This window comes from Oryctolagus cuniculus, chromosome 19 (assembly GCF_964237555.1).
Source record: "Oryctolagus cuniculus chromosome 19, mOryCun1.1, whole genome shotgun sequence".
Lineage (NCBI taxonomy): Eukaryota > Metazoa > Chordata > Mammalia > Lagomorpha > Leporidae > Oryctolagus > Oryctolagus cuniculus.
Genome location: NC_091450.1, coordinates 10,005,826 through 10,019,524, shown reverse-complemented (window position 1 = coordinate 10,019,524; position 13,699 = coordinate 10,005,826). Strand labels below are relative to the sequence as shown.

The 13,699-nt window shown below is 38.0% G+C and overlaps 1 protein-coding gene and 1 pseudogene across 1 annotated transcript; one reads left to right on the top strand and one right to left on the bottom strand.

Moving 5' to 3' along the window:
• Positions 1-13,699, bottom strand: part of ORYCUNV1R-PS1575 (vomeronasal 1 receptor oryCunV1R-ps1575 pseudogene) — a 1,374,299-nt pseudogene that overhangs the window by 705,173 nt on the left and 655,427 nt on the right.
• On the top strand, positions 4,519-5,448 carry ORYCUNV1R1663 (vomeronasal 1 receptor oryCunV1R1663). The gene is given in 1 exon segment (NM_001167338.1): positions 4,519-5,448. A coding segment is annotated over 1 exon segment (930 nt).

Here is a 13,699-nt window from a genome sequence, read left to right as displayed (position 1 = left end):
GAAAGCTTAAGGTTTCGTTCACTGAGACCTACAGGTGTTGATGATTAAGAACATTTCTCTCTAAGATTCCACCTGGAATCTCCTGAATGAGCCAGATAACATTCGCATGAAGGTAGCATTGACTTATTTTGAAACTGGGGTTATCGCAAAACTCCTGCGTTGCTGACAAAGGGCTATGACTATACAGCCCCTTCAGGACATTGAAGGCTAGGAAAATGTGTTCACACGTGAGCAAGTTTGGATCCCAGATGTTCTTGCTTCCTGATTTTACACTTTTCCCTGCTGTGTCTCCTGTGTGTGTCAATCCCGAAGTCAGGTGACATGGCAATTGTGGGCCAGCTGGGAGATGAGCTCATTGTATTCTTTTCATATAGCCTCGTGGAGCAAGTCTCATCTCACAACCATAGCCTCCCTGCAGATTCAGCTAGGTGAGTGCAGGCTTGTCAGCTCTGTCAGTGGTGGTGAGTGCTCCACAGGGAAGTAGGCTGCATGGATGTTGTAGGAAAATCTCGATGCATGTAAGGAAAGTACTGCTCTCATTATGTCACCCTTGATTCTTAGAGGTTAACAAGTGAAATCAGAAGATGGCTTCAAACATGACCATCAATTTTATAAGGTTATAAATTTTGCAATAAAGAACATTTATAATTAACTGATTCAATGTTTGAACTGGAATTTATTTTTATTGCACTTTAATACTTTTTCTCACTTTCATTTACTATATGGATAATGTGAAATTTTATATTTCACAAAACATCAAGTCTGGCTTAATTCAGATGGCTTGACTTTAGCCATCAGTCTTTTTATAATTAGAATACTTTAAGATACTTTAGGTATTTTGAAATAATTTAAATCTTTATTTCATAAAATATTAGCTCTTTAACTTGAAAATAATTAAATTATAGGAAGTCACCCAAGAAATATTTTTCTGCCATTATAATAATTACCTGTAGAGAGATTTTATTTTCATTACCATAAAACTATTTGGAAATATAATATTCTGCTCATTATCAAATTTTGGTCAAGCTAATAACAAACCCAGTGCATGTACCACGAGTTAAATGAGTGCCATAAATTATATTCTCTGTTATTATTTTAGGTTTTCTAAATAAACTCTGATTTCTAACAATGCTATGTATATTAATTTGGGTGAAGTCCTTTGTGATAAGAGAAAAATAACAATTTTAAGAACACAGTTTTCTATTTGAAAAAGTAACTTTTGTACATGTGGTGTTCATTTTTAAAGTTTCAAATGTTGGACTGATCTTTGAAATATGCTTTAAAATGATCAGTTGATTTCAGTTTTGTTACTGAATCATTCTAAGTTTTATGCTAATGTCTGAATTCAGCAAGTCTCCTGCGTGTCTTTAAATGTCACAGCGTAAAGTGCAGAGTCTCAGAGAGGAGAAAAGCACTGTAGTGATCTGCTGCATAGCATGAGACTGTTTGTCTCAGTGTCTCAGCAGCCTTCATGTAGTCCCTGCATTTTGGCAGGGGACTAACAGAGGGGGCACCTGCAGCAGAGAGAACAGGTTCTCTATTCCCTTTCACCCTCTCCTGACTGTGATGCACAGAGAAGCAGCAGTGAAATACTTTGAAGCCTTCAGAAAAAGTGCTATACTTTGCACATTTCCTACCAAATTCTCAAAATTTCTTTGAATTGTGAACAATGCTGTTCATAGAATATGGGCAGATTCTTGAGACAAATGTTTTTGATTTGTATAATTTAACAATGAAGCAAAATACTATTTGTAATATATGTTATATTTGCATGTAGGTTATATCTAACCCAGGCAGAGTTTAATAATCTCTATATAAATGATAATTGAAAATGAATCTTGATGTGAATGGAAGGGGAGAGGGAGTGGGAAAGGGGAGGGTTGTGGGTGGGAGGGACGGTATGGGGGGGAAGCCATAGTAATCCATTATTCGTACTTTGGAAACGTATATTCATTAAATAAAAGTTAAAAAAAAATGATATCATATCTAAAGTAACATTTCTTTGAAAATTAGATATTATAGAGATCTTAAAAATGACAAATTGTTGTATTTAAAAGTAGCCCATTTATTCTTAAAAAAGGTTTCTTTATTTTATTGCACTCTCTCTGCATCTGATCTAAGCTCACAGATTTAGTCGTCAGTCTTCGTTCCTGGTATGACTAATTGTGCTATTTTCTCCACTGTAATCCTCAACTATGTATAATCTTGGGGAATTAAAATATTAAGAATGATGAAAGAAACAATACAATGGCAATGGACATGATGTACATTATCTGTTTTCTAAAAATTTTCATAGGGATCATCCTCAGCCCCAGAACAAACTAGTGATTGCTTCTCAAAGTAAAGGCTAAGCCGTGCATTCGCATTTATATAATTTAATGAGGTTGGAATCCACTCTCCTTTACATGTAAAGCAACCTATATTTGTTCTCTTTGGATTTGGTCTGTGTATTGGCATATTTCCTTTCTTCTGTTGTATGCACCAAGTTATTCCAAATCCCATAATAGTTTGCAAGTTAGTGTTTGCAAATTCAACAAATTAAATTAAAGGAAACCCACATAAATTTAAATTTAAAGTAACTAATGACTGATATTTTAGGAAAACCATACAATATGTATCTCTTTATTGTGATAGGAGGGCATTGGGATGCACATTTGATAAAATAAGTCTGAAATTCATAGTTAATGGGTACCCTGAATTTTGTCTGGCAATCTCTACTCCAAGGAACCATGGTTCTCTGAAGTCTAGCATCAGCACCAATGCCCTTAGAGCTTGATTGAAATAGAGTACATGCACTTCTGTAGAGGAATGCTTGCAAGCAGTGGTAGGCATGCATCAGAAACAATGAGGCAGATATAATGTTGGGTCAGAGAACAAATGCCAAAATTGTTGCCTATAATATTTTCCTGATATAATTTATGATCTCTTTGTTTTGTGGTCATTATACATGAATTACCTTAATAGAATAATTCAGGTATATATTTTAAAACAATACTTCAAATATTAGTGACCTATGCTTTACTATTTTTGTACTACTACTGAAGAGGGACCTTTAAAACTTGGAAACCATATTGTTTGTATCATTAAGTTAATATGATTCTTATGCTTCCCCTGGATTCAACCTGGGAGCAGAACCATGTTTGCTGATTGTAATTTGTTGGAGGTAGCAAAATGTTGATTAACTGACAATTCAGATATGCATGTCTGAGGCCAACATTGTGGTTCAGGGAGATAAACTGCCCAGTTACAATGCTGATATCCCAGATCAGAATGCCCATTTGATTCCTGGATTCACTTCTAATCCAGCTCTCTGCTATTTTATCTGGGAAGGCAGCATATGATGACAAAAGTTCATGACCTCCCACCCCATATCCCTGTGGAAGACTGGAAGGAGTTCCTGGCTTCTGTATTCAGTTCAACCAACTACTGTCTGTTGGGGCCATTTGTAGAGTAAACCAGTAAAGAGAAGATTCTTTCCCTCTCCCTTCCAAATAAATAAATACATAAATTTAAAAGTTGTATATGTCTATTTAGGAGAAAGAGCTTTGTGATGGTAGAGTAACAGATAACCAAATCCATGGACTTTTCATTATAGATCTGTTCGAACACAGCTACAAATGTCTAAATATGAGCCATTTCTATTTTAATTTACATATTTATACTGATGGGTCTACAGTGCTTAAAGTGGCTCTAAAACATAATTGCACATTCATCATCTTCAAAAATGAAAGGGACTGTGCTAAATTGCTGTTTTCCTCCTTATCATGTGCTAATTTTTTTCTAAATCTTCAGTATGATTTAAATGCCCCCTCTGAAACTCATGTTGAAATTTAACCTGAGTTAAGTTTAAATGTGTTGCCCCTCACTCTGTACCTACACTTTTTTCCATGGAACAAACAACAAGGCCATCATCATTTGGAAGTCCCTCCATCTTAAGTTTTTCAACCTATGGAATGCTGAGGGAACACTTTTCTGCTGTTTGTAAATTATTATCTTGTAGCACCATAAAATCAAATCACATCTCCTAGAATAAATTATTTAGTTAACATAATTATACCCATAACCAAGGCAATCACATGCTAAAGTAACTGTGAAATTGTAACATTGCAGCTGCTTAAATAAAACCAGAAAGGAATTAATTTAAGTATTGAGGATCCAAGAATTTTTAGAAGTAAGATAGAGTATCTATATATTAGTTAAATTCCCTATATTAATTAGATTAGCAATAATAATGTCACCATGTGATAATTTTGATGCAATTTCATGTATAATTCACAATGAAGAATTTATGATGTTTTCCTCTTGGTGACTGAAAGCTAAACTTTGAAAATATCTTCCTGAATAGAAGAAAATTCAAAGAAGGGATTTCTGGGATGGAAACTGAAACCAAGATAGCTCCAGGACCATTGTGAAGATAGGAAGATAGAAAGCAAACTTCTGGTAGGCAGAATAATTCTTTCTGATGAAATGAGACCTATCATTTTGTGTGTTTACTTTTCAGATATGCATGGTATTAAGATGAGCATTCTTGATGTTCCTGTTGCTGTTGATAAATATCTTCTTTTTCAAGCTGGCATTGGAATCTCAGCCAACACCCTCCTCCTCCTCTCCCACATCTTCACACTCCTGTTGGATCACAGGCATAAGCCCACTGACCTGACCATTTGTCACCTGGCCTTCACCCACATAATGTTGCTCCTTACTGTGCTGTTTTTGTTCTCAGCAGACCTGTTTGAGTCAGTGAATGTTTGTAATGACTTGAAGTGTAAAGTTTTGCACTACACAAACAGAGTAATGAGGGGCCTCTCCATCTGTAACACCTGCCTTCTGAGTGTCATCCAGGCCATCACCATCAGTCCCTTCACTTCCTGGTTGGCACAGTTTAAATACAAATCAAAATATTTTATTTCCTATTTCCTCCCCTTCACATGGTTAATGTGTTTGTCTTTCAGTACTATCACACTCATCCACACTGTGGCATCTTCCAATGTGACACAGATCAACCTGATGGCTTTCACTAAATACTGTTCATTTTTCCCCATCAACCATGGCATCATGGCCTTGATAATCACACTGACAACATGCAGGGACGTCTTCCTTGTGGGAGTCATGCTGCTCTCAAGTGTGTACATGATGACTCTCCTGTCCAGGCATCAGAAGAGGTCCCAGCACCTTCACAGCACCAGCCTCTCCCCAAGATCCTCCCCAGAGAAAAAGGCCACCCAGACCATCCTGCTGCTGGTGACTTTCTTTGTGGTCATGTACTGGGTGGACTTCATCATCTCATCCTCCTCAATGATAATGTGGGCATATGACTCAGTCATCCTGTTTGTGCATGGTTTTGTGGTCAACTTATATGCCACTGTCAGTCCACTGGTGCTTATTGGTTCTGAAAAAAGGATCATAAATATTTTGCAAAATATTCCATGGAAAATCTTAGAATTTTAATAAATCAACAAAAAAGTGGCCTTGCAGAATGTGTGTGGTGCAGCATTTAGAGCCCTCCTGGGGTGCCCACCTGCCATTTTCTATGTCTGAGTTTAATTCCTTCCTGTGTTTCTGATCCAGCTTTCAGCCAGTGCACACTCTGGAGGATGGCAAGTGCTGGATCAAGTACTTGTGTTCCTATCACCTATGTGATTGGGCTAGCAGAGTTCTAGGCTTCTGGAATTGACCTGGGCTACTCCTTGGCAAACACATTTGAGTACTGAACCAGCATGTGTATGATTCTCTCTCTCTCTCTCCCTCTTCTTCTCCCTCTCCATCTCCCTCCCCTCTCCCTGTCCCTCTGTCTTCTTTTCAAATAAAAAATATAATTTTTAAAATGGCCTTCTTGAAATATATTTGTTTTACATTATATAAATTATTCTGAAAGACTAGGTTGCTGTATAATTAATTCAATTGCATGTGATTTTCATTTTCTTATATCTAAATACTTTGAAACCTATATTGCCCAGAATTTACATTTTCTTCAATTCAAGATCCACCATGATTTAATATTTCTGTATGTTGACAATTTCCTTACTCTTACTTTTGGAGTTCAGACTTTCACACAAGAAATGTCTTCATTCTTCCTAAAGTGAACATTTTAGAAATAACCAGGTGTATTCAAATTGCTCATGTTTTTTACATTTGAACTTTTCTTATTTTAGTTATTAATTAAAATGGGCAAATAATCAAGTCTTGCTTGGCTATTAATTTGTCATATTTTATTAATCATCATTCTAGCTATCATATAATTGCATTTTCTATTTATTTATTTATTTGCATGCATTTCATAAATATACATTAGGAGCATAGTAAAACATTGTTGTTCAGTACTATAATTTGGCAGCTCACTCTTTCAGTTCCTTAATCCTCTAGGTACCTGAGTTTAATTCACTATTGTAAGTGTGCATTGTGTACTTGCTTACTTTGGTACATTTTGTACTTTCCCAATACAGCTGATCAAATTTATCTTTCCTAGCTATTATCTTACATTATTTTTATTGTTTCAATTCTTTCATTTTGCAGTTGATATTTATTCAGATATTTGAAAAGACATTCCAATAACTAACCTCTTTGAGCCTTCATTCAATACTTATTTATTTGAATGCTTCACTTTTTTTTTTTTTTGACAGGCAGAGTTAGTGAGAGAGAGACAGAGAAAGGTCTTCCTTCCATTGGTTCACCCCCCAGATGGCCGCTACAGCCGGCGCTGCGCTGATCCAAAGCCAGGAGCCAGGTGCTTCCTCCTGGTCTCCCATGTGGGTGCAGGGCCCAAGCACTTGAGGCATCCTCCCCTGCCCTCCCAGGCCACAGCAGAGAGCTGGACTGGAAGAGGAGCAACAGGGACAGAATCTGGCACCCCAACCAGGACTAGAACCCTGGGTGCCGGTGCCACAGGCGGAGGATTAGCCAAGTGAGCTGTGGCACTGGCCTTCAATTTTTCCAATTTGATTCTCCTCTTTGATATCATAAGTCCTTGTTTATTCCTGTTGATGAGAGGGCAGTTTACATGACACACGCAGGTTTTAGTATCAAATGAGCAGCCAGTATCCAGAGGGCAGCACTTGCCTCAAAGTTTGATTTTTCTCAGTTCTGCTGTTGATTTTTTTTGATTCTAGGGAATGTTGTATTTTTTCTTTTTTTTTCTTTTTTTTTTTTTTTTTTTTTACAGAGGATCAGTTTAGTATGCATTAAGTAAAGATTTCAACAGTTTGCACCCCCATAGAAACACAAAGTGAAATATATTATTTGAGTACTCGTTATAGCATTAAATCTCAATGCACAGCACATTAAGGACAGAGATCCTACATGAGGAGTAAGTGCACAGTGACTCCTGTTGTTGACTTTACCAATTGACACTCCTGTCTATGGCATCAGTAATCTCCCTATGCTCCAGTCATGAGTTTCCAAGGCTATGGAAGCCTTTTGAGTTCTCCGACTCTTATCTTGTTTAGACAAGGTCATAGTCAAAGTGGAGGTTCTCTCCTCCCTTCAGAGAAAGGTACCTCCTTCTTTGAAGACCTGTTCTTTCCACTGAGATCTCACTCACAGAGATCTTTTGCCAGAGTGTCTTGGCTTTCCATGCCTGAAATACTCTCATGGGCTTTTCAGCCAGATCTGAATGCCTTTAGGGCTGATTCTGAGGCCAGAGTGCTATTTAGGGCATCTGCCATTCTATGAGTCTGCTGAGTATCTCACTTCCCATGTTGGATCACTCTCCCCTTTATTTATTCTATCGGTTAGTGTTAGCAGGTACTAGACTTGCTTATGTGCTCCCTTTGACTCTTAGTCCTTTCATTATGATCAATTGCGAACTGAAATTGATCACTTGGACTAGTGAGATGGCATTGGTACATGCCACCTTGATGGGATTAAATTGGAGTCCCCTGGTATGTTTCTAACTCTACCATTTGGGGCAAGTCAGCTTGAGCATGTCCCAAATTATATATCTCTTCCCTCTCTTATTCCTACTCTTATGTTTAACAGGGATCACATTTCAGTTAAATTTCAACACTTAAGAATAACTGTGTATTAATTACAGAATTAAATCAGTCATATTAAGTAGAACAGACAAAAAAACTACTAAGAGGGATAATGTATTAAGTTGTTCATTAACAGTCAGGGCTATGCTGATCAAGTCACCGTTTCCCATAGTGTCCCTTTCACTTCAACAAGTTTCCTTTTTGGTGTTCAGTCAGTTGTCACCGATCAGGGAGAACATATGGTATTTGTCCCTTTGGGACTGGCTTATTTCACTCAGCATGATGTGTTCCAGATTCCTCCATTTTGTTGCAAATGACTGGATTTCGTTGTTTCTTACTGCAGTATAGTATTCTAAAGAGTACATATCCCATAATTTCTTTATCCAGTCTACCGTTGATGGGCATTTAGGTTGGTTCCAGGTCTTAGCTATTGTGAATTGTGCTGCAATAAACATTAGGCTGCAGACCGCTTTTTTGTTTGCCAATTTAAATTCCTTTGGGTAAATTCCAAGGAGTGGGATGGCTGGGTCGAACGGTAGGGTTATCTTCAGGTTTCTGAGGAATCTCCAGACTGATTTCCATAGTGGCTTGACCAGTTTGCATTCCCACCAACAGTGGGTTAGTGTCCCTTTTTCCCCACATCCTCGCCAGCATCTGTTGTTGGTAGATTTCTGAATGTGAGCCATTCTAACCGGGGTGAGGTGGAACCTCATTGTGGTTTTGATTTGCATTTCTCTGATTGCTAATGACCTTGAACATTTTTTCATGTGCCTGTTGGCCATTTGGATTTCCTCTTTTGAAAAATGTCTATTGAGGTCCTTGGCCCATCTCTTAATTGGGTTGTTGGTTTTGTTTTTGTGGAGTTTCTTGATCTCTTTGTAGATTCTGGTTATTAACCCTTTATCTGTTGCATAGTGTGCAAATATTTTTTCCCATTCTGATGGTTGTCTCTTCACTCTCCTGACTGTTTCTTTTGCAGTACAGAAACTTCTCAATTTGATGCAATCCCAATAGTTAATTTTGGCTTTGACTGCCTGTGCCTCCCGGGTCTTTTCCAGAAACTCTTTGCCTGTGCCAATATCTTGAAGGGTTTCTCCAATGTTCTCTAGTAACTTGATGGTGTCAGGTCGTAGATTTAGGTCTTTAATCCATGTTGAGTGGATTTTTGTGTAAGGTGTAAGGTAGGGGTCTTGCTTCATGATTCTGCACGTGGAAATCCAATTTTCCCAGCACCATTTATTGAATAGACTGTCCTTGCTCCAGGAATTAGTTTTAGATCCTTGATCAAATATAAGTTGGCTGTAGATGTTTGGGTTGATTTCTGGTATTTCAATTCTGTTCCATTGGTCTATCCATCTGTTTCTGTACCAGTACCATGCTGTTTTGATTACAACTGCCCTGTAGTATGTCCTGAAATCTGGTATTGTGATGCCTCCGGCTTTGTTTTTGTTGTACAAGATTGCTTTAGCTATTCGAGGTCTCTTGTGCCTCCATATAAATTTCAGCACCAATTTTTCCAGATCTGAGAAGAAGGTCTTCGGTATCTTGATTGGTATTGCATTGAATCTATAAATTGCTTTTGGGAGAATGGACATTTTGATGATATTGATTCTTCCAATCCATGAGCATGGAAGATTTTTCCATTTCTTGGTATCCTCTTCTATTTCTTTCTTTAAGGTTTTGTAATTTTCATCGTAGAGATCTTTAACGTCCTTGGTTAAGTTTATTCCAAGGTATTTGATTGTTTTTGTAGCTATTGTGAATGGGATTGATCTTAGAAGTTCTTCCTCAGCCATGGCATTGTCTGTGTATACAAAGGCTGTTGATTTTTGTGCATTGATTTTATACCCTGCTACTTTGCCAAACTCTTCTATGAGTTCCAATAGTCTCTTGGTAGAGTTCTTTGGGTCCCCTAAATAAAGAATCATGTCATCTGCAAAGAGGGATAATTTGAGTTCTTCCTTCCCAATTTGTATCCCTTTAATTTCTTTTTCTTGCCTAATAGCTCTGGCTAGAACCTCCAGAACTATATTGAATAGCAGTGGTGAGAGTGGACATCCCTGTCTGGTCCCAGATCTCAGTGGAAATGCTTCCAACTTTTCCCCATTCAATAGGATGTTGGCTGTGGGTTTTTCATAGATTGCTTTGATTGTATTGAGGAATGTTCCTTCCAAACCCAGTTTGCTTAGAGTTTTCATCATGAACGGGTGTTGTATTTTATCAAATGCTTTCTCAGCATCTATTGAGAGAATCATATGGTTTTTCTTCTGCAGTCTGTTAATGTGGTGTATCACATTGATTGTCTTGCGCACATTAAACCATCCCTGCATACCAGGGATAAATCCCACTTGGTCTGGGTGGATGATCTTTCTGATGTGTTGTTGCATTCTATTAGCGAGAATTTTATTGAGGATTTTTGCATCTATGTTCATCAGGGATATTGGTCTGTAATTCTCTTTCAGTGCTGCATCTTTTCCCGGCTTAGGAATTAAGGTGATGCTGGCTTCATAGAAAGAATTTGGGAGGATTCCCTCTTCTTCAATTGTTCTGAATAGTTTGAGAAGAATTGGAGTTAGTTCTTCTTTAAATGTCTGGTAGAATTCAGCAGTGAATCCATCTGGTCCTGGGCTTTTCTTTGTTGGGATGGCCTTTATTACTGTTTCAATTTCTGTCTCAGTTATGGGTCTGTTTAGGTTTTTGATGTCTTCCTGGTTCAATTTAGGTAGGTTGCATGTGTCCAGGAATCTATCCATTTCTGATAGGTTTCCCTGTTTGCTGGCATACAAGTCCTTGTAGTAATTTCTGATGATTCTTTTTATTTCTGTGGTGTCTGTTGTTACATTTCCTTTTTCATCTCTGATTTTATTGATTTGGGTCTTTTCTCTTCTTTTTTTTAGTTAGTTGGGCCAATGGGGTGTCAATTTTGTTTATTTTTTCAAAAAACCAGCTCCTCGTTTGGCTGATTTTTTGTAATGTTTTTCTTGATTCAATCCTGTTGATTTCTTCTCTGATTTTAATTATTTCTCTTCTCCTACTAGATTTGGGTCTGGTTTGCTGTAGGTTTTCTAGATCCTTGAGGTGAATAGAAAGCTCATCTATTTGGTGCCTTTCCAATTTCTTGATGTAGGCACCTATTGATATAAACTTTCCTCTTAACACTGCTTTTGCTGTGTCCCATAAGTTTTGGTATGTTGTGCTGTTATCCTCATTTACTTCCAGAAAGTTTTTGATTTCTCTTTTGATTTCTTCTATGACCCATTGTTCATTCAGGAGCATGTTGTTCAATCTCCATGTGTTTGCGTATGCTCTAGGGATTCCTGAGTTGTTCATTTCCAACTTCATTCCTTTATGGTCTGAGAAGCTGCATGGTATGATTCTAATTCTTTTGAATTTGCTGAGACTTGCTTTATGGCCTAGTATGTGGTCAATCCTAGAGAAGGTTCCATGTACTGCTGAGAAGAATGTATAATCTTTAGCTGTAGGATTGAAAGTTCTGTATATATCTGTTAGATCCATTTGGGCTATAGTGTCGTTTAAATCTACTGTATCCTTGTTGATCTTCTGTCCTATTGATCTGTCTATTTCTGAGAGTGGAGTATTGAAGTCCCCCAGTACTATTGTATTGGGGTCTAAGTCTCCCTTTAAGTCCGTTAACAAATCTTTTAGATAAACCGGTGCCCTGTAGTTAGGTGCATATACATTGATAATTGTTATATCTTCCTGTTGAATTGATCCCTTAATCATTATGTAGTGTCCCTCTTTGTCTCTCTTAATGGTTTTTGTGGTAAAGTTTATGGTGTCTGATATTAAGATGGCTACGCCTGCTCTTTTTTCATTTCTGTTGGCATGGTATATCTTTTTCCAGCCTTTCACTTTCAGTCTGTATGGATCTTTGTTGGAAAGATGAGTTTCTTGTAAGCAGCAAATAGATGGGTTTTGTTTTTTAACCCAATCAGCCAAACGGTGTCTTTTAACTGGACAGTTCAGGCCATTCACGTTCAATGTGACTAATGATAAGTGGTAACTTTGCCCTGCCATTTGCCAAAGATAAGTTCTAATATATGCTTTGAATTCCCTGTGATCTTTTGCTGTGAGCTTTCCTTCCTTGGTTTCCTTCCTTTACCTTCTTTCATATTGATGACCGTGTTTCTTTGTTTCTGTGTGTAACACATCTTTAAGCATCTTTTGCAGGGCTGGACGAGTGGCAACAAATTCTTTCAATTTCTGTTTGTTATGAAAAGTCTTTATTTCACCTTCATTCACAAATGATAGCTTTGCAGGATATAATATTCTGGGCTGGCAGTTGTTCTCTCTTAGTACCTGGGCTATATCTTGCCATTCCCTCCTAGCTTGTAGAGTTTCTGATGAGAAGTCAGCTGTGAGTCTGATTGGAGATCCTCTGAGAGTAATCTGACGTTTCTCTCTTGCACATTTTAGGATCTTTTCTTTATGTTTCACTGTGGAGAGTTTAATTACAACGTGCCGTGGTGAGGGTCTCTTTTGGTCGTGTTTATTAGGGGTTCTGTGAGCTTCCTGTACTAGGATTTCTCTGTCCTTCTCCAAACCTGGGAAATTTTCTGCTAATATCTCACTAAAAAGGCTTTCTAATCCTTTCTCCCTCTCCATGCCTTCAGGAACTCCTAGAACCCGAATGTTGGGTTTTTTAATAGTATCCTGAAGATTCCCGACAATATGTTTTAGATTCCTAATTTCCTCTTCTTTTCTTTGGTCTGACTGTATCCTTTCCTGTTCTCTGTCTTCTAAGTCCGATATTCTCTCTTCTGCTTCTCCCATTCTGTTTGTAAGGCTCTCTATTGTGTTTTTCATTTGATCTATTGAATTCTTCACTTCAGTCACTATCCCAGTTTCCTGTTGTACTAGTTGTTTCGTTTCATTTTGATTCCTCCTTAATATTTCATTTTCACGAGAGAGATTTTCTATCTTGTCCATTAAGGATTTCTGTAGTTCAAGAATTTGTTTTTGAGAACTTCTTAATGTTCTTATCAATTTTTTGAGATCTGCTTCTTGCATTTCTTCTATGTCATCATCCTCATAATCTTGAATTGGGGTGTCTTTTTCATTTGAGGGCTTCATGGTGACTTCCTTGTTTTTATTACCTTGGTTTTTGCGTTTGTTATTTGGCATATTGGAGATATTTGGTTTCTTCACTGTGGTGCTTTTTCTTGTTATACTATGACTCTAGATTAAGTGGACTATCTGTTTTTGATGGAGCCTTAGGGCTTGAGATGGGTGTGGCCTGAGAGCTCTGTTTGGTGTGCCAAAGGTGACACTCCCAGGTTAGGCGTGGTAAACCTCTCTCTCTCTCTCTCTCTCTCTCTTTTTTTTTGATTCAAAAGGGAAGTTATTCTGCACAGCTGAACAAAGTTGGAGGTAGTTAGCAGGCAAATGATATACCCACAGGAGCCAGAGATCAGAAGCTCTTTCCCAAGGACCACACAGGGAATCTGTTCGGCCCTTAGAGTGGGCTCAAATTCTCCTTCAGTCTCCCACTGGGTTGCCAAAGTTACGGAATTGTAGCGTCTCTGGAGAGTGCTCACGTGAATTCCGTGAGTTCTCTCCCCCACCGTCTCTTTTTTCACAGTCTCAGTTCAGTAGCACCATAAATTTACTAAGTCCTAATCTCCTGTTAATTCGCCCCACCCAGAGTCAGGTTTTACTGCTAGGCTCAGGGCCGGTGCAGACCTGAGGTCGCTCTGCTTATGACGTAT